General features: G+C 38.4%; 1 protein-coding gene across 3 annotated transcripts in view; it reads right to left on the reverse strand.

The window, feature by feature from the left end:
• Nucleotides 1–25,464, reverse strand: part of PIK3R3 (phosphoinositide-3-kinase regulatory subunit 3) — a 95,770-nt gene that overhangs the window by 38,863 nt on the left and 31,443 nt on the right. For all 3 annotated transcript variants that reach the window (XM_017961107.3, XM_017961117.3, XM_017961119.3), the window contains one exon: nt 3,452–3,560. In XM_017961107.3, the coding sequence (XP_017816596.1) occupies nt 3,452–3,560 (109 nt within the window). The remainder of the gene's footprint in view (nt 1–3,451; nt 3,561–25,464) is intronic.

Genomic DNA, 25,464 nt, shown 5'->3' on the forward strand with positions numbered 1-25,464 from the left:
AGAGCTATTTGATTTTTAAACTCTTCCAGATTTCAAATGTGTATAACAGATACTGTTTCCATCAAGCCTCTAGGGCTTCCTTAGGCAGGTCTGAACTTGTAAAGTTTCAGGAAAAAAACAGCGGCTGTTTAGAAAGTTATATTTAAGCAACAGTGGCAGCTGTTTCTGAACAGAAGGGGGAAAATTCACTAAGTTCATAACCTTTCAATAGGATTTTCTCCTAGTTTAAATTTGTCCCGATAACAAATTCCTTCTGTATAGGAATTTAAGGAACACTTAAAGGAAATGGCAGGGCATAAAAGACCCTTGAATCATATTAGAACCATGTGATCTTAAAATAAAAAATAATAGACTGTTTTATTGTACAATATTAAAATAGAAATATTCTAATCAATTTTAAAATAAAATGGCTGGGTGCAGTGGCTCACGCCTATAATCTCAGCATTTTAGGAGGCTGAAGCAGAGAGGTCACTTGAGGTCATGAGTTCGAGACCAACCTGGCCAACATGATGAAACCCTGTCTCTACTAAAAATACAAAATTAGCCAGACGTGGTGGCCGAGCAAGCGCCTATAGTCCCAGCTACTTGGGAGGCTGAGACAGGAGAATCACTTGAACCCGGGAGGCAGAGGTTGCAGTGGGCTGAGATTGCACCATTGCACTCCAGCCTAGGAGACTGAATGAGACTCTATCTCAAAAAAAAAAAAAAAAAAAAAAAAATTTTAATGAAATGTATTAAGTCCTCTTCAAAAAATTAAACACAGAATTACTTACCATATGACCTGACAATTCCATTCCACTACTGGGTATATACCCAAAATAACTGAAAGCAAGGACTGAGATATGTGTGCACCAATATTAACTGCAGCATTATTTACAAGAGCCATAAGTTAGAAACAATCCAAATATCCAGATTGGATTAAATGGACAGAATGGATTAAAACAATATATAGCATACACATATAATAAGATATTAGCCTTAAGAAGGAATGAGGCTGGACGCGGTGGCTCAAGCCTGTAATCCCAGCACTTTGGGAGGCCGAGGCGGGCAGATCACGAGGTCAGGAGATCAAGACCATCCTGGCTAACATGGTGAAACCCCGTCTCTACTGAAAAATACAAAAAACTAGCCGGGTGTGGTGGCGGGCGCCTGTAGTCCCAGCTACACAGGAGGCTGAGGCAGGAGAATGGCGTAAACCTGGGAGGCGGAGCTTGCAGTGAGCTGAGATCACACCACTGCACTCCAGCCCGGGCGACAGAGCGAGACTCTGTCTCAAAAAAAAAAAAAAAAAAAAAAGAAGGAATGAAATTCTGACACATGCTACAACATGAATGAACCTTGAAGATGTATGAAGAAAGTGAAATAAGCCAGTCACAAAAGGACAATTATTATATGATTACACTTATGCAAAGTACCTAGAATTGAATTCATAAGACAGAAAGCAGAATGGTGGTTGCCATGAGCTGAAGGAGGGGAGAATGGAAGGTTATTGTTTAATGGGTACAGAATTTCAGTTAGGGAAAATAAAAAAGTTCTGGAGATGGATGGTGATGATGGCTGCACAACAGTGCAAATATACTCTTAAAACAGTTGAAACTGTAAGAGTAAAAAAAAATTAAATAAATACCATTTTGGTAGAGGAAGAGAACAGAGAAGAGAAAGGGATAGATAAGTGTGTTGAGGAATACAGCATCAACCTGGAAACTGATTTGACAGAAATGGATAGGCCTTTAAAAAGAAAATACATCTGAGACCCATTAAAGCAAAGTTTAACAAGAAAAAAATTTAATAAGAAAATACAATATTCAAATTAAATGTATATAATTCCCTCTTTGGGTTCAAAATTATCTAAAACCACACTTTACCCAGAAAACAAATCTGTCCTAGAGTCCTGTTTATCAAATTGGGGTGTGTAAAGAGACTGCATCAAATTCACCCAGGGAAGCTGTTAAATGCAGATTCCTGGGCTCCACCTCAATTGATTTTTGTGCATGCAAAGACTTTGGAATCACTGGCTTAGAGAAAGAAAGGTACAGAAATGTAAGTACCCACAAATATTTTTAATTCTAAAACACATATAACTATCCTAAATGTCTAAGTGTCACTTATTTAGAAATCCATCCTCAATATAGTATTAGAAGTAATAATCACACTCATAATTTAAAGATTTTCAGCCAGGCACAGTGGCTGACACCTGTAATCCCAGCACTCTGTGAGGCCAAGGCAGGTGGATCACCATAGGTCAGGAGTTCGAGAACAGCCTGGCCAACATGGTGAATCCCTGTCTCTACTAAAAATACAAAAATTAGCAGGGCATAGTGACACATGACTATAATCCCAGCTACTCGGGAGGCTGAGGCAGGAGAATCGCTTGAATCCAGCAGGCGGAAGTTGCAGTAAGCTGAGATCATGCCACTGCACTCCAGCCTGGGCAACAGAGTGAGACTCTGTCTCAAAATAAATAAATAATGAAGATTTTCTTGTCATTTTTTCATGGGAAGAAAAGTGTTAAGACATTTATGAAATGTTCCCACACAAAATTTTTTACATGAGCATTTTTTCTGTTTTTTTTCCAGATAGTGTCTCACTCTGTCGCCCAGGCTGGAGTGCAGTGGTACTATCTCAGCTCACTGCAACCTCCACCTCCCGGGTTCTCCTGCCTCAACCTCCCAAGTAGCTGGGATTACAGGCGCATGCCAACATGCTCGGCTAATTTTCTGTATTTTAGTAGAGACAGGGTTTCACCATGTTGCCCAAGCTGGTCTCGAACTCCTGAGCTCAGGCAATCCACCCGCCTCAGCCTCCCAAAGTGCTAGGATTATAGGTGTGAGCCACCGCACCTGGCCTAAAATGGTAATCTTTAAATAAAAATTAGTAGGGCACTACAATACTTTTTTTTTTTTTTTTAGATTTGGGGGGTCGGGGCCAGGAGCGGTGGCTCACACCTGTAATCCCAGCATTTTGGGAGGCCAAGACGGGCGGATCACGAGGTCAGGAGATCAAGACCATCCTGGCGAACACGGTGAAACCCCGTCTCTACTAAAAATACAAAAAAATTAGCCGGGCGTGGTGGCAGGCGCCTGTAGTCCCAGCTTCCAGGGAGGCTGAGGCAGGAGAATGGCATGAACCCGGGAGGCGGCCGAGCTTGCAATGAGCGGAGATCGCGCCACTGCACTCCAGCCTGGGCAACAGAGCGAGACTCCGTCTCAAAAAAAAAAAAAAAAAAAAAAGATTTGGGGGGTCTTACTCTGTTGCCCAGGCTAGAGTGCAACAGTGCTCTTTATAGCCTTGAACTCCTGGTATCACGTGCTTCTTCAGCCTCAGCCTCCTGAGTTGCTGGGATTATAGGCGTAAGCCACCATGCCTGGCTTAAAATGGTTTACTTTACCTACTAATTCTCAAAAATGACTTTTTAAAAAACTGCATTCAATTACAGTAGCATTCTAGTTACCTTGAAATATCCCCCCAGTACCATTCTGCATCCTGAAGAGAAACAGAACTGTCCTTCATTCCATTTGTAACTGCTGAAGTCATTGGCTTAGGTGGCTTTGGTGGAAGAGCTAGAAGAGAAATGAATATTACTCTGTAGATGTAAATTATTTTTTGTTTTCTAATTTCCTCTGAAGCAGCTCACTAACCAAGGTATGTTAAGATTCTAATAATTATCAATCAAATTGAGTATTATTTTATGTTAAATGTTAGCAACAGAAAGAATCCTTTTGATTGCCTAAAAAGTGAAAATGTCAAGATATTTGGTTTTTTCCTTCTTACGAAACACCGACTTCTAAGTCTGTACAACTTCATCATCTCTCAAAAGCCAACATGCAACCCCTTTCCAAACAACTCAGTCCAAAAGCCACTAAGTGACCAACGTACAACATGAGAATTATAGTTAATAATATTGTATTATATACTGGTAATCTGCCAAGTGAGTAAATTTTAGGTATTCTTACTACCAAAAACAAAAAAGGGTAACTATGAAATGATGGGTATGTTATTAATAATTTGCTCAACTGTAATAGAATGAAGCCTCTTATTTTGGACTGGAATATCAACTCATGAATTTCAATGTATATAAACATAAATATGTAAATGTCTGTACACAGCATACATATATTCCCTAGCTCTGTTCCCTGAGATAGAGATTCCCTAACCCCCGGGCCGCGGACTGGCACTGGTCCATGGCCTATCAGGAAAAGGGCCACACAGCAGGAAGTGAGCAGTAGGCAAGCGAGCATTACTGCCTGAGCTTCAGCATTAGATTCTCATAGAAGCACAAACCCTACTGTGAACTGCACATGCGAGAATCGAGGTTGTAATCGAACCTTTTGAAAATCGAGTTCTTTTGGAAATCGAACTAATGCCTGATGATGTGAGGTGGTACAGTTTCATCCTGAAACCAATACCCCTACCCCGACCCCACCCCAGCAATGAAACCGGTCCCTGGTGCCAAAAAGGTTGGGGACTGCTGCCCTGAGAGGTCCTGGGGGCAACACCCCAATATGTACACTGAGCACCTTGACCTTGTTTTCTAATACCATTCTCTACTAAAAGGAACCAGGGCTCTTTGAAGAAATGGCTGATTCCAGGGACAGAATAGAGCAAGTACCAAACGAGCCTGAACATCATCTTGTGCCAAAAAGGAAGGAAGTGCTCAAAGAATGGGAGAGGCTATGTTAAAAGAACAAAATGGTGAGCCTGAAGGGGCTGGCTCTCACTGACCAAATCTGGAACAGCTGGCCTATCAATACAAATAATAATAGTAAAGAAATATAACTCACTAAACAAAATAGGAATATATGTGTCCATGCAGATATAAATAAATAAATAAAAGAAACAAAGATCGATGAGGACCAAGATTACTATTATCTCAATATACTGTCCCACAAAATCCTAATTGCAAAAGGAAAAACAATAATAGTGAAAAAGCCTGGCAAATACCACCTTAATCAAGAATCAAGGTTAATATTAGAAATAATGGGGAAACTGTGGGCCCCAATACAATGCAGTAGGAAGGATATAACATCACTTCTGTGACATCCCTGCCAAATATGCATAAACTGAATCTAATCATAAAGAAACATCAGACAAACCATGACTGAGGGGCATTCTACAAAATAACTGACCTGTAATCTTCAACAATGTACAGGTCATGAGGGTCAAGGAAAGACTGAGGAAATGTTTCAGATTGAAGAAGACGACTAAAGAATCCTGACAATTAAATGCAATGTGTAATTCTGGACTGGATCTTTTTTGCTATTAAGGACAACACTGGGACAATGGGCAAAACTTGAATGGGATCTGAGTATGACCATAGTAGTAATACATCAATGTTAGTTTTCTGATTTTGATGGTTATATTGTGCTTCTGTAGGAAAATGTTCTTGTTTGTGGGAAATACACACAAACATGGTCATCATATGGCATCATGCTGACAACTTACTCTCAAATGATTCAAAAAAATTACGTTCTTTGAACTGTACTTGTAACTTTTTTGAGATTGTTTCTTTTTTCTTAATTTAATCAAAAAATTGTAAGCAATCTTGGGGGGAAGGAGAACAATGTGAATATTTTCCCCCAAACAGAAGTCCCTTAGTTGGCCGGGTGTGGTGGCTCACACCTGTAATCCAAGCACTTTGAGAGGCGGAGGCAGGCAGATCAACTTAGGTCAGGAGTTCGAGACCAGTCTGGCCAACATGATGAAACCCCATCTCTACTAAAAATACAAATATTAGCTGGGCATGGTGGTGCACACCTGTAATCCCAGCTACTCGGGAGGCTGAAGCAGGAGAATTGCTAGAACCCCGGAGGCAGAGGTTGCAGTGAGCCGAGATTGCATCACTGCACTCCAGCCTGGGAGACAGAGTGAGACTCTGTCTCAAAAATAAATAAATAAAGTCCCTTAGTCAACTGATTTTCAACATGAGTGTCAAGATAATTCAATGAGGGAAAGAATAGTCTTTTTAACAAATTGTTCTGGAACAAGTGGATATCCACATGCAAAAAGAATGAAGTTGGATTCCTGCCTCACACCAAAATTAACTAAAAATGGATCAAAGACCTAAATGTCAAGACCTAAAACCATAAAATTCTTACAAGAAAAAATAGGCTTAAATATTTGTGACTTTATATTAGGTAACGGTTTCTTAAATATGACACTGAAAATAACAAACAAGAAAAAAATAGATCAACTGCATCAAAATTAAAAACTTCTGTACTCCAAAGGACATCATCAAGAAAGTGAAGAGACAACCTACAGGATGGGAGAATGTTTTTGTAAGTAGAACTGATAAAATATATTTTTGTAAATATTTGTAATTGTATCTGTAAATATATTTTTGTACGTGTATCTAGAATACATAAAAGACCTCTTTTAATTCAATAAAAGACAAATGACCCAATTAAATATGGGCAAAGGATCTGAATATATATTTCTCCAAAAGACAAACAAGTAGCCAATAAGCACATGAAAAGATACTGAACATAATCAGCCATCAGAGAAATGCAAATCAAAACCACAGTGAAATACCACTTCACACCCACTAGGATGACGATAATCAAAAAGACAGATAATAACAAGTGTTGGTGAGGATGTGGAGAAACTGAAATACTCATAGACTGCTGGTGGGAATGTAAAATGATGCAGCTGCTTGGAAAACAGTCTGGCTTCCTCAAAAGGCTAAATGCAGAGTTGCCCAGCAATTTCACTCTTACATATACCCAAGAAAAAAGAAACGTATATCTACACAAGAACTTGTACAGGAATGTTCATAGTAGCGTTATTTATAATGGCCCAAAAATGGAAAACAACCCAAATATCTATCAACAGATGAACAGATAAATAAAATGAGGTATATGTCCATACAACAGATTATTCGGCAATAGAAAGGAATGAGGTACTGATACATTACAACATGGACGAATCTGAAAACATTTTGCTGAGTGAAAGAAGCCTGTCATGAAAGGCCAAATATTATACAATCCCATTGTCCATAGGCAAATCTATAGAGATGGAAAGTAGATCAATGGTTGGCTAGGGCTGGAGAGTAAAGGGGGAAATAGGGAGTGACTGCTATATGAAGGATTTCTTTCAGGGTAATGAAAATATTCCAAAATTGACTATCATGATGGTTGTACAACTTTATGAAGATACTAAAAAAATCACTGAATTATACAATGTGGGTAAACTGCCTGGCATGTGAATTATATATCAATAAAGCTGTTTTAAAATAAATAAATATCAGACTTCTGAAATTACTAGATGGGGGTGGATTTGCTATAATCCACACTTTTTTTCGAAGTAGCTAAATAACCATCTTGTTTGAAAAGGATTTTATGTGAATTATAAAAGTAGCTACAGTTTGAACTAAACTTAGCAAAACCTATAATTCTTCTACTTACTTAACACAAGGATTAACAGTGTAAACTTGTTCTATACAAAGCACTGCACTATAGTATGAAAAGGTACAAAGATAAGGTGTTCCCTGCACTCAAAAGAACAAATCCAGAGAGAATGACACACAGAAACACCTAACTATAATACTCATCAGAATGCAGTAAAAAGCAAATTGTAATGGAAACCCAGCAAAAGGAGTAATTGATCCCCTCTAGGGAAACTTTAAGGTCAAACACTAAGCTTCTCAAATCTAGTCCTTAGTGATTTGAGTACATGATCAACAGAGCCCAAGAACCAATGTGCTTCATTGTATCAGCAGGTGGGTTACACTCTAATCACCTTCAAATGGAGTTATGGAGACTTTTCTACATCCCTTCACTGGAGGAGCTCTATATTGAGATGAGTTGAGTTGACCAGACTGCATGAGGAAGCTGTTATTTATGGATAATGATAGTTCACAGATAGCTCTACCACCAACAAACATGTAATGACCATTTCACATCTATTACAGAGGGCTGCCTCCTTGTATCTTGCTGTTCTCAACTACAGAAATGTAAGAAGAATGAAATTTTTATAAAGGCAGTTGCTACATGAGGTTGCTAAAAGAATACAATCATAAGGTCTGAACTGAATGCAATACTGGCCTATTTCTACATTCCTACTATCTATCATCACTCCACACAGACATAGGCAAATATGTACTGAACATCTCCTATGTTCCAGAAGCTGTGAACATAGCAATGAACTAGATTAGATATATATAGTCTCCATACATATGGACTTTATAATCCAAAGGATAAATTTCAAGATAATTCATTGTTCCTAAAATTGTGAGTACACTCAAATGTAGCTCTATCAAACTAAACTGAATCTTCAATCTAAATGTTTCGCCTTTCATTGGGAGTTATACCTGATGTAAATGACGAGTTGATGGGTGCTGACAAGTTGATGGGTGCAGCACACCAACATGGCACAAGTATACATATGTAACAAACCTGCCCGTTATGCACATGTACCCTAGAACTTAAAGTATAATAATAATAATAAAAAACAAAAAAATAAAGAAAAAAAGGAAAAATAAATAAATAAATAAAATAAGCATCACATTTAAAAAAAAAAGTTTTGCCTTCTCTGAGAGTTGTTCCCCACACTCCCATGTAGATTGTAGAATATACTGGGCAAATGTGAATAAAAATTTATCTCATAATAACCTCCTAATTGCATTAAGATAAGCATATTTATATTTATCTTGTGATATTATAAATAAAGGTAAAATAATTCCAAATCATTAAGCTTTTAAGTAGTTCAAAAGGACTATCTTGAGGGAAAAACTGATTAGAATACACTAGTCATCTTTTCAACTCCTTGACAAAGTAGTTCTTGCATGAGGTAAGCACTGCAATGCTGAGTGATAAGTTAAGTGCACCTAACCAAATACCTTCTGAAATGAGTATCCATAAAATATATAGCACTTCTATTTCTATTTAGCAGACAATGAAAAATATTTATCTTCCCATTTTTAGAAACTATATTACAAGTTTGGGGTTTTTTTTTAAATTGTGAGACAGCGTCTCATTACGTTACCCAAGCTGGTCTCGATCTCCTGGCCTCAAGTAATCCTTCCGCCTTGGCCTCCCAAAGTGCTGGGATTATAGGCATGGGCCACTCATGCCTGGCCTATATTACAAGTTTTTAAATATTAGCAATGCAGAAAGATATTTTCAATTCAGTTTTAATTAATACATAGCTATATGAAGAAACATATAGACATATAGGTGTTTTAAGTGTGTGTGTATGTGTACATATGGATATATATGCACAGAAACATATGAAGAACACACAAACTGTTAATAGTGAATACAATAGGGACCAGGAACAGCAGAGAACACTGTATGTATGTATGTATGTATATTGTGTATGTTTTATATGTTTTAACACAAAAATGGTGCCAGGTGCAGTGGTGTGCACCTATAGTCCCAGCTACTTGGAGGCTGAGATGGGAGGATTGCTTGAAGCCAGTTCAAACCCACAGTGTGCTATGATCACACATGTGAATGGCCACTGCACTCCAACTCATAATCCCTGCACTTTGGGAGGTTGAGGCAGGTGGATCACCTGAGGTCAGGAGTTTGAGACCAGCCTGGTCAACATGGTGAAACCCTGTCTCTACTAAAAATACAAAAATTAGCTGAGTGTGGTGGCGGGCACCTGTAATCCCAGCTACTTGGGAGGCTGAGGCAGGAGAATCACTTGACCCTGGGAGGCAGAGGTTACAGTGAGCCGAGATCGTGCCATTACACTCCAGTCTAGGCAACAAAGTGAGACTCTGTCTTAGCAAAAAAAAAAAAAAAAAAAAAAAAGCAACCTGATTCACACCACTATACTCTGGAAAGGCCAGGAATTGGAAGCACAATGCATCTCTGAAGGGAGGATTGAGTCATGTGGCCAGAAACAGAAGAGTTGGCTGACAATCTATAGAAAGAGCAGTTAAGTCCTCAATTCTCTTCCCCAACTGCCCAAGCAACCAGGCAACTACCCCTCCTCCACCCTAGACAAAGGTTGCCTGTCAACTCACCAGTACAGAGAAACAATTAGAAAGGCTCTGGACTCTTCATCCATGTCCCTACAAAGGACATAAACCATCATTCTGAGCAAACTATCGCAAGAACAGAAAACCAAACACCGCATGTTCTCACTCATAGGTGGGAACTGAATAATGAGAACACTTGGACACGGGGTGGGGAACATCATACACCGGGGCCTGTTGTGGGGTGGGGGGATGGGGGAGGGATAGCATTAGGAGATATACCTAATGTAAATGACAAGTTGATGGGTGCAGCACACCAACATGGCACATGTATACATATGTAACAAACCTGCACAAGCACATGTACCCTAGAACTTAAAGCATAATAATAATAAAAAAGAAAGATACAGCATGCTCAGTGCTGTGTTTTAGAATGTTTTTTAAAAAAAAAGAAAAGAAAGGCTCTGGACTCAGGGAACACCAAGCTCAGCTGAGAATAGGTAGAGACGGGGTCTCACTGTATTGCCAAGGGTGGTCTCGAATTCCTGGGCTCAAATGATCTTCCTGCCTTGGCTTCCCAAACTGCTGGGAGTACAGGTGTGAGCCACCACACCTAGCAGGTATTCATCATCTTATCACTTCTCAGTGAAGGCCTCCAGTTAACAAGTTCCTGCCCACTCACATGGAGCTTCAACATGGATGAACATTGAAAATATTACGCTAAGTGAAATAAGCAAGTCACAAAAAGACAAGTATTATGATTCTTCTTACATGAGGCTACTAAAGTGTCAAATCCGTAGAAACAGAAAGTAGAATGCTATTGACCAAGGGCTGAGGGGAGGATGGAATGGAAGTTAGTATTTAATGGGTACAGAGTTTCAGCTGAGGAAGATGAAAAAGTTCTGGAGGTGGATGGTGGTGATGGTTGCACAACAGTATGAATGTACTTAAAGCCACAGAATTTAAACATTTCAAAATGGTTAAAAACAGCTGAGTGTGATGGCTCACGCCTACAGTCTCAGCATTCTGGGAAGCCAAGGCAGGTGTATTGCTTGAGCCCAAGAGTTCGAGACCAGCCTGGGCAACAGAGCAAGATCCCATCTCTAAAGTAAATAAATAAATACTTTAAAAGAAATAGATCAAATTATTAAAATGATAAATTACATGTTACATATATTTACCACAACTTAAAATTTAAAAAAACACCAGACATTTGAGGAAAGCCATTACATTAAAGAAGACCAAAACAAGAAGAAACTGGGGAGTAACCAGAGAATTCAAGGGAAAAAAAACTTCACAGACACACAAAAACAGCATATCTCAGATATATAAAAGGAAAGACTGCATCTATGAAAGACAAACAAGATCTATACTAAAGTAACATTCAAAGAACAAAAGCCTTTATATATTAAAATTATTATAGAAAATTTTTTAAGTCAGTTCACAATCTGGCAGGTAAAGCTGAAATCTCCCAGGAAGTGGAACAAAAAGAGAAAGTAATGAAAAAATAGGGGAAAGATAAGAGAATCAGAGGATCAACTCAGAAGATCCAGCATCAAACTAACAGAAGTTCCAGAAAGCAGGAAGAGAAATCTTTAAAATAAGAAAAAAATTTTAAGAACTGAAAGACACACATTTCCTGAATAAAAATGCCCACAGAGTATGCCACATAATGAATGAAAAAGATCCACATCAAGATACACCCCTGTGGAATTTCACAACACTGGGGGAAAAGAGAAGGTCCTAAAATCTATCACAAGGACCAAAAAAAAAAAAAAGTCACAAAGGACTAAAGAATGTCTTTGGGTTGCTCAACAACACTGGAGACTAGCAACACTGAAGATAAACCTTCCAAATCTGAGGGAAAATGATTTTTTCAAGCTAGAATGATATATCCTGCCAAATTATCAATTACACATGATGGTAGAATAGATATTTTCAGATATACAAGATCTCAACCAATTCATCTCTCAGCAACCCTTCTTAGGAAGCTACTGAATGATGTGCTCCACCAAAATGAAGAAATAAACTAGGAAAGCAGGTGGTATAAAATGCAGGAAAATGGATGCCAACACCGGAGAGAAGCAATGGCAATGCCCAGCATAATGCTGAATGCAGTACCAGGATGACAGCTGAAAACAGTTAGAATTCAAACAGGAAGATGAAGGGCAGTTTAGAGGGTATGTTTAAGAAAAGAATGGAAATGGTAAATTATCTGATGTTTAACCATACTGTGATGAATTTTATGGTTCGGTCATACGGTTCTGTCAGAATCATACAATTCTGTCTTTAAATTTATATATATATAAAAAAGGAAATGTGGCCAGGTGTGGTGGCTCACACCTGTAATCCCAGCACTTTGAGAGGCCGAGGCAGGAGATCACAAGGTCAGGAGTTCGAGACCAGTCTGGCCAATATGGTGAAACCCCCATCTCTACTAAAAATGTATAAAAAATTAGCCAAATACGGTGCCATGCACCTGTAGTCCCAGCTACTTGGGAGGCTGAGGCAGGAGAATAGCTTGAACCCAGGAGGTGGAGGTTGCACTGAACCAAGATCGCGCCACTGCACTCCAGCCTAGGCGACAGAGTGAGACTCCGTCTCAAAAAAAAAAAAAAAAAAGAAAGGATGCAATCATAATATACTAATGGCTTAGCTGTGAACACTGCACGTAATAATAGTGTAAATATTGGAAGATAATTTAAGAAAGTTATAATTGTGATACAAATACACTGGAAAATGCATAGAAGAAAACAGTGTATGGCATAAGAGAATAAGAGAAGTAAATCGCTATCTTTCTTAGAAGGAATAAATGACATCAAAAGGTGAAAAATTATAAATACCAGTATTACCATATTATGAAAAACAGGGAGGTAAACACCAGAAGAAAAGGCCAGAAGAGTTAAGTGTTGCCCCTGGGCGCTAGAAAGTGGCAGAAGAGAGGGTAGGACAGGCAACTGATGATTTTGTACTATAAACCTTGTAGTACTTTTTGACTTTTTAAACTATAAACCCATATTGCTTTAAGATAAAAATCAAAAGAAACCTAGCGTTTCTTCTGATTCTACCACTTAAACTAGACTTAGTAAATTATCTCACCTGTCTGAGCCTTAAGTTCCATGCTATGTTGAATCCAACTTGTACAGGCTAGTGAGAGCTGATTGTTGTATTTTCAGGAATTTTGCAAGCTGCTATTCTATACACTTTTTTTTTTTTGAGATGGAGTCTCCCTCTATTGCCCAGGATGGAGTGCAGTGGTGCAATCTCAGCTCACTGCAACCTCCACCTCCTAGGTTCAGGCGATTCTCCTCCCTCAGCCTCCCGGGTAGCTGGAACTACAGGCACATGCCACCATGCCTGGCTAGTTTTTTTTGTATTTTTAGTAAAGACAGGGTTTCACCATATTGGCCAGGCTGGTGTCGAACTCCTGACCTCATGATCCGCCTGCCTTGGCCTCCCAAAGTGTTGGGATTACAGGTGTGAGCCACCGTGCCCAGCCTCTACACAGTCCTTATTAAATATTAAATAAGTTCACAATTAAATTATATTAAAAATAAAGTTTAAAAATGCTTAAACCTCATTACTTCATTAATACTGTATTTATGTTTTTAAGAAACATCTATTGTATTTATATAATGGAAATACTGTGTGCTACTGAGGATTTCTTTCAAATTCTGCATTCAGTATGTCAGTCACACTAGTAGATTGAAATCAGCCACAGTGGGAGTATTTATATTTTGGAAATCAGCAAATACTACAAATCAGAGAGCTTGATTTATTGTGGTATTGATGATTTGCCTGGGGTTAGCAAACTATGGCCCTCTGCCTGTTTTCCAAGGCGCAAAAAATAGTTTTTACTTTTTTTATTATTTTGAGATGAGGGTCTCACTATGTTGCCCAGGCTGGTCTCAAACTCCTGGGTTCAAGTCATCTTCTTGCCTCACCCTCCTGAGTAGCTGTAGAACTAAAGGCGTGCACCACTGTGACCAGCGTTTTTACTTTTTTCTTTTTTTTTTTTTTTTTTTTAGACAGAGTCTCACTCTGTTACCCAGACTGGAGTGCAGTGGTACAATCTCGGCTTACTGCAACCTCCACCTCCCAGATTCAAGCGATTCTCCTGCCTCAGCCTCTCAAGAAGCTGGGACTACAGGCACGGGCTATCACACCCAGCTAATTTCTGTATTTGTAGTAAAGACGGGGTTTCCCCATGTTGGCCAGGCTGGTCTTGAACTCTTGACTTAAGTGATCCACCTGCCTTGGCCTCCCAAAGCGCTGGGATTACACGTATGAGCCACCACGCCTGGCCCGGTTTTACATGTTTAAATGGTTATAAACACACACACACACACACACACACGTGCGCGCGAAAGATCATTTGTGGCCTGCAAAGCCTAAAGTATTTACTATATGGCTCTTTACAGAAAAAATATGTCAATTCCAGATCTAGACTTAAGGAAATGATAGAGAAAATATTAATTCATTGTAATAATCTCCACTCTTCTGAATTCTATGGCTGCAGCTTTAGTGCAACAAGCAAATTTGAGGGTATTCAAAACCAAATACATACAATCATACCTCAGTATCCTCATAGGATTGGTTCCAGGATCCCTGCAGTTACCAAAATCCAAGGATACTCAAGTCCATTTTATAAAATGACACAGTATTTGCATACAGCTTATGTACATCCTCCTATATACTTTAAGTCATCTCTAGATTACTTGTATCTAATACAATGTAAATGCTATGTAAAGAATTGTTATACTGTATTTTTATTTGTATTATTTTTGTTGTTATATTGTTAATTTTATTGGTTTTTTCACACACACCCTGAATCCACAGTTGTTTGTTATTTCAATTCGAGAAAGCAGAATCTGTGAATAGGGAGGGCCCACCGCATTTCCTCACCTGTTCCTATCCACCCTATCCTGATAAAAGGCACCACTATGCATTTGTCAAAACTCAAAGAACTGTACACCAAAGAGTATAAACTTTACTGTATGTAAATTTTAGAGTATTTTTTTAATCAGCTGTATGTATAACATCTTAAATGAAGATGCCTTAGCCCAACGGCCTACAGATTCTGATTCCATTGATCCAGAATGAGACCTGGGTAACTATGTTTTTTTAAAAAGGCAATTGGTAATTCTGATATAAAACTAGAATGAGAACCACATTCCTAACCCCACAAAGGTACTCCTTGACCTCTCTACTTTTTTTTTTTTTTTTTTTTTTTGAGACGGAGTCTCACTCTGTCGCCCAGGCTGGAGTGCAGTAGTGCTATCTCGACTCACTGCAACCTCCGCCTCCCAGGTTCAAGCGATTTTGCCTCAGCCTCCCGAGTTAGCTGGTACTACAGGCACGGGCCACCACACCCAGCTAATTTTTTGTATTTTTAGTAGAGACGGGATTTCACCGTGTTAGACAGGCTGGTCTCGATCTCCTGAACTCGTGATCCGCCCACCTTGCCCTCTCAAAGTGCTGGGATTACAGGAGTCAGCCACCACACTTGGCCCTCTCTCTACATCTTTACCACTTACTCCAGTAATCCCAGTTCTTTCACCTCAATGAGACCTCCAATTTACAGCAATGCTACCACTGTTCTTTCACCTCAGTAAGACCTCTAATTCCTCAAACTTAGTACTTTCTTTCTATCCCATACTGGTCTTCATTCTCCCTCTCTCTCAACTAATACTATCGTCTCTTTTGCTCTCTTATCCTCCCACTGTACCTGTCTGGCAAGACCCCGACCATAGCTCAATCCGTTTTCATGCTTTTTCTGCTCTCTCTCTCTAGGCTAATAAAGAGGAAAAAAGTTACATCATCTTCAATTGGTTTCACTAATAATGGTCTCCAACCATAAGTGGACCCTCAAAACAATCCAAAAATCTTACCCTAAATTTACCTCCCTCCCATTCTTCACTACAAGCTATTTCAAACATCATATTCTACCTCCCGAACCAGCCCTAAGTAACATATGTAGAACCAAAAACGGCAAACATAAAAGTATTATTCTTGTGTTAGGAAAAAGTCCCCAGTACTCCCAGCTTAATTAGCTGGTACTGGTAGTTTAGTATAACTAGAGATCATAAGCTAGCAGATCAGAATCTGCCTTTAAGTTTCATTAGGAAGAACTACACACTATTACTAATTCATGTTTCTGTTTTGCAGTTAACTCATTTAAGCTATATTTTGGTCAATCAGCTGAAAAGAAATACTGTAAGGGATTTGCAATGCCCCCTAATATCTCCTTCTCTTTGTCAACTTCTCACATTTGCTTTCCAAAAAATTCTTAATATTTACCTTCCAAATAGTAAATGCGATCTCCTACACATATCTTTGACATGAAAATGCTCAGTTTAAGAAAAATGGTTCAGTCACATAAATCTTTGCTATATAGTATTGAGGGCATTTAAATACTAAGAACATAAATTATTCTGTTAAATGTTGTCAGCCAGGTGTGGTGGCTCATGCATGTAATCCTAGCACTTTGGGAGGCTGAGGTGGGCAGATCACTTGACTCCAGGAGTTTAAGACCAGCCTAGGCAAATTAGCCGGGCGTGGTGGCAGGTGCCTGTAATCCCAGCTATTTGGGAGGCTGAGGCAGGAGAATCGCTTGAACCCAGGAGGCAGAGTTTGCAGTGAGCCAAGATCATGCCACTGCACTCCAGTCTAGGTGACAGAGTGAGACTCCGTCTCAAAAAAAAAAAAAGACCAGCCTGGGCAACACATGGAGAAGCTGTCTCTACAAAAAACTACAGCAATCAGCCGGGTATGGTGGTGTGTGCCTGTAGTCCCAGCTGTTTGGGAGGCTGAGGTGAGAGGATCACCTGAGCCCAGGAAGTCAAGGCTGCAGTGAGCCAAGATTGTACCACTGCACTCCAACCTGGGCAACAGAGTGAGACCCTGTCTCAAAAAAAACAAAAAAAAGTGTCGAAAATGAAAGATGTTATCAAAGACACAAAACAAACCTAAAATATTCCATCAGATAATAAATTCTGACTATCTGTTAAAGAACCAAGAAACAAGAAAAAAATTCCAAAGATATCTATTTGTGATAACTAGATATTATAAAAGGTTCAAACTACAAAATAAAACAAAATAATTTCATAATACATACTTCCTAAAATTCACAAATCTATTTCATTTTAGAGGAACAGAAGATGAAGAGAATTAGAACTATCTTGGATGTTAGGATATAATCTTAGATGCAGAATAATGCTTAGGAAAAAAAGACTAGTTAATCAAGCTAACCAAGGGGAAAACATTTATTTTAATTAAATCTTCAACTTTTTGAAAGCCTAAAAATGAAATTATGGAAACAGGAGGAGAGAGAAAAGACAAAAAACATTTCATCCTTCTAAAAGGGAAAAAACTGACAGCTTTTATCAAGTTCATTTTAAAAGACAATGATTATACAAAATTTCCCCCCAGCATCCGTAAGCTGCCACATCCAAATCCAAACTTCACTGACTATTTGGCATCCAGCATTGAATTACAGAACAACTTTGCTCATGCATGGACAAATGCTATTTTTCCCCAGCGGAATGATTTCTCTGTAGTGTGCTCATTAGTAACACTAACCCCTTCCTATGCCCCAACAACCGACTGCTTTGTGAGCTAAATCCCAATCCCAAATCAGACATTGTTGGCAAAACTAATCTCTGAATGAAAACGGTACAACAGTCAATCACAGCATAGAATTTGGATTGTATGTTACTGACGCTGAGACAGAAAACTGTGCCATTTCTAGCAGGTAGTTTTAGTTGAGTTTCTTGGCTCAGCAAAATTGAAGGATGATTTTATCTTTCGAGACACATATGATATTTTCATAAAATTATAGTACTCATTTCTCTCTGAAAACACATTTTAAAAAACGGTTTCACAATCAAAATAAACAATTACTTCAACAACTAGAGGGTGGCGATTCCTCAAAGACCTAAAGGCTTTGATCCAGTAATCTCATTACTGGGTATACACCAAAAAGAATACAAATCATACTATTATTAAGATACATGCATGTGTATGTTCATTGCAGCACTATTCACAATAGCAAAGGCACAAAATCAACCTAAATGCCCAATCCATGATAGACTGGATAAAGAAAATACGGTATATATACAGCATGGAATACTATGCAGCCATAAAAAGGAACAAGATAATGTCCTTTGCAGGGACATGGATGGAGTTAGAAGCCATTATCCTCAGCAAACTAACTTTGAGAGGCCGAGGCAGGAGGATCGCAGGAACAGAAAACCAAACACTGCATATCCTCACTTATAAGTGGGAACTACATGATAAGAACACATGGACACATGGCAGGGAACAACACAAACTGGGGCCTGTCGGGGGGTGGTCGGGGGAGAGAGAGCATCAGGCGGAATAGCTAATGGATGCTGGGCTTAATACCTAGGTGATGGGATGATCTGTGTAGCAAATCACCCTGGCACATGTTTACCTATGTAACAAAAATGCACATCCTGCACACGTACCCCTGAACTTAAAAGTAGAAGTAAAAAAACAATTAGAAGGGAAAACAATTAATTAAAAGTTAAAGGTTGACAAATTTAGGTTGATATATTAGGTTGATACATTAATGTGATTCTCCCTCTATACCTCTTTCCAAGTTGGAGACAGTTTCTTCAAGATTTCATTTTGATACCACCCATTCATATGATATAATTTGGGTAAGTAGTTTCTTCAGTTAAAGTTAATTGCTTTGAAGACTTCCCCAAATGCTGTTGATAATAATAATAAATTTCCTCCTGATAGCAATGAATTATACGTATATCTTTATTTTTATGGAGACAAGGTCTCGCTATGTTACCCAGGATGGTCTCAAACTCCTGGACTCAAATCATCCTCCTGCCTTGGCCTCCTAAAGCACTGGGATTGCAGGCGTGAGCCACTGCGCCCGACACAATGGATTAAATGTATGTTCTAGGGCTTCTCCAGCTGGAGTACAGAATGAGTGGGCATGCATAAGTTTTACATTTATTTCATTCAAATAAATACTATATTTGTTTCTTAGCATTGCTCACAAACACACAGATGAAATTAAATCTTTTTTTTAAAAAAAACCTATCCTTTTCACACACTACTAATCATTGGTGAGTAAAAACCACCAAAGTAAAATCTCCTGGCTGTCAGGTAACCTAGCAGAGTAACTTTGAACAATCTGTTCTATTTATCTGTAAAATGGTTGATTATATCACCATCGTCTCTCTCATCTCTAATTTTTATGGACTTTTATATTCAGTCATCTGAAAGACAGTATACTAGGCAGATTTCACTGAAATACCAGAAATTTCATTAATATTCTGCTGGGTGCCATAAGTCATTCCTCACTGGTAAGCTACATTAAATGAGAATCTAACAAAGTATTTCTGTGTGTTCTTAAAAAGAATAACCAGAACAAAAAAATAGCATTAATATATTTTTAGAAGGCAGTAATAAAACTGGCCAGGTGCAGTGGCTCACGTCTGTAATCACTTAGGGAGACAGGTAGGCAGATCACTTGAGGTCAACAGTCAAGAGAGCAGCCTGGCCAACACGGTGTAATCCCAGCTACTTGGAAGGCTGAGGTGGGAAGATCACTTGAACCTGGGAGGCAGAGGTTGCAGTGAGCGCAGATCACGTCACTGCACTCCATCCTGGGCAACAGAGTGAGACTCTGTCTTTAAAAAAAAAAAAAAGAAGAAGAAGAAGTCAATAACAAAACTGAAGAAAACTAGGATCAGATAAGTATTCAGGGAACTTCTCAACTCATTCTGTGAGGCCAGTATTCCCCTGATACCAAAACCAGAAAAAGAAAAAAACAAAAAACAAAACAAAACAAAAGGAAAAACCTACAGGCCAATATCCCTTATGAACACAGACACAAAAATCCTCAACAAAATACTAGCAAACCAACTCCAGCAACATATAAACAGGATTATATATCATGAACAAGTGAGATTTGTTTCCAGGAATGCAAGATTGGCTCAACAAACAAAAATCAATCAAGGTAACACACCATATTAACAGAATAAAGGACAAAGACCAGCATAATCATCTCAACAGATGCAGAAAAATCATGTGACAAAATTAAACACCCTACCAGGTGCAGTAGCTCACATCTATAATCCTAGTACTTTGGGAGGTCACGGTGAGAGGATACCTTGAGGCCAAGAGTTCAAGACCAGCCTGGTCAACATTGTGAGACCCTGCCTCCAAAAAAATATATAATTCAAAAATTAAACACCTACTTATGATAAAAATACTCAAAAACTAGGATTAAAGGGAATTCCTCACCTGATAAAGAGTATCTACAGAAAACCCACAGCTAGCATCATAATTCATGGTGACAAACTGAATGTTTTCCCCTACAATCAAAAACAGCACAAGGATGTCTGCTGTTACCACGTCTATTCAACACTGTAATTAAGACTCTAGCTAGGGGCTGGGCATGGTGGCTCATACCTGTAATCCCAGCACTTTGGGAGGCCGAGGCAGGTGGATCACCTGAGGTCAGGAGTTCAAGACCATCCCGGCCAACACGGTGAAACCCTGTCTCTATTAAAAATACAAAAATGAGCTGGGCATGGTGGCACGCACCTGTAGTCCCAGCTACTCGAGAGGCTGAGGCAGAAGACTCACTTGAACCCAGGAGGTGAAGGCTGCAGTGAGCCGAGATCACACCATTGCACTCCAGCCAGGGCAACAAGAGCGAAACTCCATCTCAAAAAAAATTAAAAAAAAAAAAAAAAAAAAAAAAAGATTCTAGCCAGGGCTATTAGGGAAGTAAAATAAATAAAAGGCATCCAGAGAGAGAAAAGGAAAACGACGATCTCTATTTGCATACTCAATCATAAGAAATACTCAAAAAACTACTAAAGCTAATAAAAGAGTTCAACAAGGTTGCAGAACACAAGATGAATATACAAAAATCAAGAGTATTTCTACACACTAGCAATGAACAATCCAAAAATGAAATTAAAAAAACAATTCCATTTCAACAAGCACATAAAAAAGATACTCAGCATCATCAGTCATTAGGAAAATGCAAATCAAAACCACAGTGACATACTACCTCACATCCACTAGGATAGCTGTAATCAAAAGGATATATAACAAGTCTTGGTGACGATGTGGAAAAAGTGAAACCATAATACACTGCTGTCAGGAAAGTAAATATGACCCAGTAATTCTACTCCTAGGTGTATACCCAACAGAACTAAAAACTAAGTTCACATAAAAACTTGCAATGAATGTTCATGGCAGCATTATTCAAAATAGCTAAAGGTGGAAACAACCCAAATATCCATTAACTGGTGAATGGATAAACAAATATTCAGAGTGGAATATTGTTTAGCCATAAAAAGGAATGAAGTACTGATACATACCACAATTGAATAAACCTTGAAAACATTATGCTAAGTGAAAGAAGTCAAACACAAAAGGCCATATACCACGTCATTCCATTTCCATGAAATGTGCAGAATAGGCAAACTTACAGAGACAGAAAGTAGATTAACAGTTGCCACAGACTGGGGCTAAGAAGAATGGGGAGTGACTTTTTTTTGAGACAGGATCTTGCTCACCCACCCAGGCTGGAGTGCAGTGGCACTATCATAGCTGACAACCTCAAACTACTGACTTCAAGCGATCCTCTCACATTGACCTACCAAGTAGCTGGGACTACAGGCGCACGACACCATGCTTAGCTAATTTTTTTTTTTAATTTTTGTAGAGACAGGGTCTCGCTATACTGTCCAAGCTGGTCTTGAACTCCTGGCCCCAACTGATCCTCCCACCTCAGTCTCCCAGAGCTGGGATTATGGGCATGAGCCACCCCACCCAGCCGACAGTGACTCTTAATAGTTACAGGACTTCTTTTGGGGGTGATAAGAATGTTCTGGAATAAGACAGTTGTAATAGTTGCACAACTATGCGACTATACTAAAAACCATTGATGTTGTTAAAAACACTTTTAAAAGGTGGATATACGGCATGTGAATTATATCATAACAGAAAAAGTAGTCAAACAAAGGTACTTTCAAAATTCTACTTAATTTAAAACAGAATTTTATCAGACCTTTTTAAGTTGTAATAAAACACAAAAGTACATACACAAAGACCAATCACAGAGGGAATTAGATGTTTCAATTCAGGACTTACTTTCAACCTAGTATAATTTTTTATATGACAGAAAAACTACCTGGTTCTAAATCTCTGGCTGCTCCTTTTTAGACTCCTTGGAATGCAAGGTTGATTTTCCCTCAGGCTTTTCTTCCTCCACCACTGCTTTTTACCCCTCCCAAATTCCCTTATTTTCCCCCAGGGGTTCCATCTCCTAACATATTTCGTATCCGTATGAACTTTATACAGGAGGAATCTTTCCACAGCATTTCATTCTGCATTACATTTTTAGATTAATTTATGTTGATACAAGTAGGTATTTTTATTTTCTCACCTCTACCATTACATGAATACTCTATAATTTCTTCATTCTCTTAATGATGGACATTTGAGCTGTTTCTAGTTTTCTGTTTTTACGAACAATGTTGCTATGAACTTAATGGTACTTGTCCCAGGTACAAACTCTTGTTCATCTTCTACAGTTTCCCTAGGGTATATACTTTACTAGATATTGCTAAGTTCCTCTCTACAATGAGGTTCTAGTTGATATTCCACTGTCCACATAAGTATATGAGAGTTTTCCTTATTCTACATCCTCACCAAAATGGTGAGTGTAAAATATTATTCCACTGAAGTTTTAATTTGCATTTCCATGGCTACTAAAGAGGTTGAACACCTTTTCATGTCTGCAGGACATTTGTATTTCGTCTTCTATGAATTTCCAATCTATTGTCTTATTATTACTACTGGTTGGTAAAATATTCTTCATATATCCTGATTATTAATCCTTTTTAGTTATTTTTTCTGCAAATATTTTCTCCCAGATGATGGGGTATCTTTCTATCTCATGCTGAATTTCAGTAACTGTATATTTTTTATTTTAATCTAGACATATTTATCAATCTTTTTCTTTTACAGTTCAAATTTCAAGTCTTATTGAAGAAATCCTTTCTACCCTCCCTGCCCTAATATCATAAAAGCATTCTCCCACTTTTTTCTAAAAGTTTTACTTTTCACATTAACATCTCTAATTATCAGGTACATTTTTTAATATGGTAAGTAGAAATCTCATTTTATTTTCCATATAAATAACCAATTGTTCCATTATCATTCACTGTTTAGTCAGTCCATCATCTCCTTACTCATCTTCAACACTCACTGTCATGTATTAAGTTTCTTTATATTCAGGGGTTCTGTTTCTGGGCTCTTTATTCTTCACAGAGGTTGGTCTATCCTGTGTCAATACCACATTGCCTTAAATATTAACAATATTGGCCTTATAAATAATGCTGTGTAAAAGACTAAGTGTGCCTTCCTAATTTTTCTTGGCAGTTTCCTCTTCTTTATAAATTTTAGAGCTCGTCAAGTTATATGAAATACCCTGTCATTATATTAAACAGAAGTGCACTGAACTTACAAATTAATTTGGAAAGAATTGACATGTTTATGTCACTGGGTCTTCCTATCAGTTAATATGGTATCCCAATTAGATCTTCTCATGTCTTTTAATGGAAATTGTATAATTCTCACCATAAAAGGTCATGTGCATCTTTTGTTGATTTTGTTCACTGGTACTTTTCAATTGTTGTCCTTGTAGCTGTTACTGCTAGAATGAATATCTTTTTTAAAATATATTTTGTAGGCCAGGAACTGTGGCTCATGCACGTAATCCTAGCACTTTGGGAGGCTGAGGTAGGCAGAACACTTGGGGCTAGGAGTTTAAGACTAGCCTAGTCAACATGTCGAAACACTGTCTCTACTAAAAATACAAAAATTAGCTGGGTGTGGTGGCACATCTGTAATCCCAGCTACTTGGGTGACTGAGGCACGAAGAATAGCTTGAACCCAGAAGGCAGAGGTTGCAGCAAGCTGAGATCACACCACTGCCCTCCAGCCTGGGCAACAGAGCGAAACTCCGTCTCAAAAAAAGAAAAATTTTGTGAAAACATCCCAAGTGGGCTGGGCATGGTGGCTCACGCCTGTAATCCCAGCACTTTGGGAGGCTGAGGTGGGCAGATCACGAGGTCAAGAGATGGAGACCATCCTGGCCAAACATGGTGAAACCCCGTCTCTACTAAAAATACAAAAAAAGTAACTGGGTGTGGTGGCATACACCTGTAGTCCCAGCTACTCAGGAGGCTGAGGGAGGCTGAGGCAGGAGAATCACTTGAACCTGGAGACGGAGGTTGCAGTGAGCCGAGATCACGCCACTGCACTCCAGCCTGGCAACAGAGTGAGACTCTGTCTCAAAAAAGCAAACAAACAACAACAAAAAAAAACCCAAGTGTCCATCAACAGATGACTGAATAAACAAAATGTGGTCTGTATGTACAATGCAGTATTATTAAGTCATAAAAATGAGTAAAGTTCTGATACATGCTGCAATATGGATGAACACCAACATTATACTAAATGAAATACGAAGACACAAAAGGACAAATATTGTATGATTCCATTTATATGAAATAGCTAGAATAGGCAAATTCATAGAGAAAGAAAGTTGAATAGAATTTACCAGGAGCTGAGAGTGAGGGGAGAATGAGTGAGTCATTGCTTAATGGTTATAGAGTTTCTATATGGAAGATGAATATAGCTGCACAACATTGTAAATGTAATTATTGCCACTGAATTGTACCCTTAAAACAGTTAAAATGAAAAATTTTGTCATATATATTTTATAATTTTAAAAAATTAACAATGTAATGCACCAAAACATTGAATTGTATACTTAAAACTGGTGATTTGTATGGTATGTGAATTATATCTCAATAAAGCTTTTTTAAAATTACATTTGTTATCTGCTACTTGTATAATGGAATCCAACTGTATAGTGGTCTTGGATCCAACAACCGTATTTCATATATATCAGCAAATTATCTTTTGCTTTTTAAGCAGTATTCATCTTAGAATAACCCATTAAATACTTTAATGAGAATGACAATGTTTCTTCTTTTTCTTGATTCAGGAAGAATTTATCTAAAGTTATGAGTGTCTATAAATGTTTGCTAGAACTCATTTATAAATCTATATGGGCCTGATTAAGATGGCTACTAAAAGAAAAAAGAAAAGAAGAGAACAAGTGTTGGCAAGGAAGTGGAGTAACTGGAACCCTTGAGCACTGTTGGTGAGATTGTAAAATGGGGCAACTGCTATGGAAAACGGTATGGAGGTTCCCCAAAAAATGTTTTTAAAAATACCATACAATACAGCAATCCTTCTTATTCTGGGTATACATCTACAAAAAAAAAAAACTGAAAGCAGAGTCTCAAAGAGACATTATACTAGCAGACCCATGTTCACAGTAGCACTATTCACAATAGCTAAGAGTTGGAAGCAACCCAAAGTCTATCAACAGATTAATGGATAAACAAAATGTAGTATATACATAAATGGAATATTATTCAGCCTTAAAAAGGAAGAAAATC

Source organism: Papio anubis, chromosome 1, assembly GCF_008728515.1.
Source record: "Papio anubis isolate 15944 chromosome 1, Panubis1.0, whole genome shotgun sequence".
Taxonomy (NCBI): Eukaryota; Metazoa; Chordata; class Mammalia; order Primates; family Cercopithecidae; genus Papio; species Papio anubis.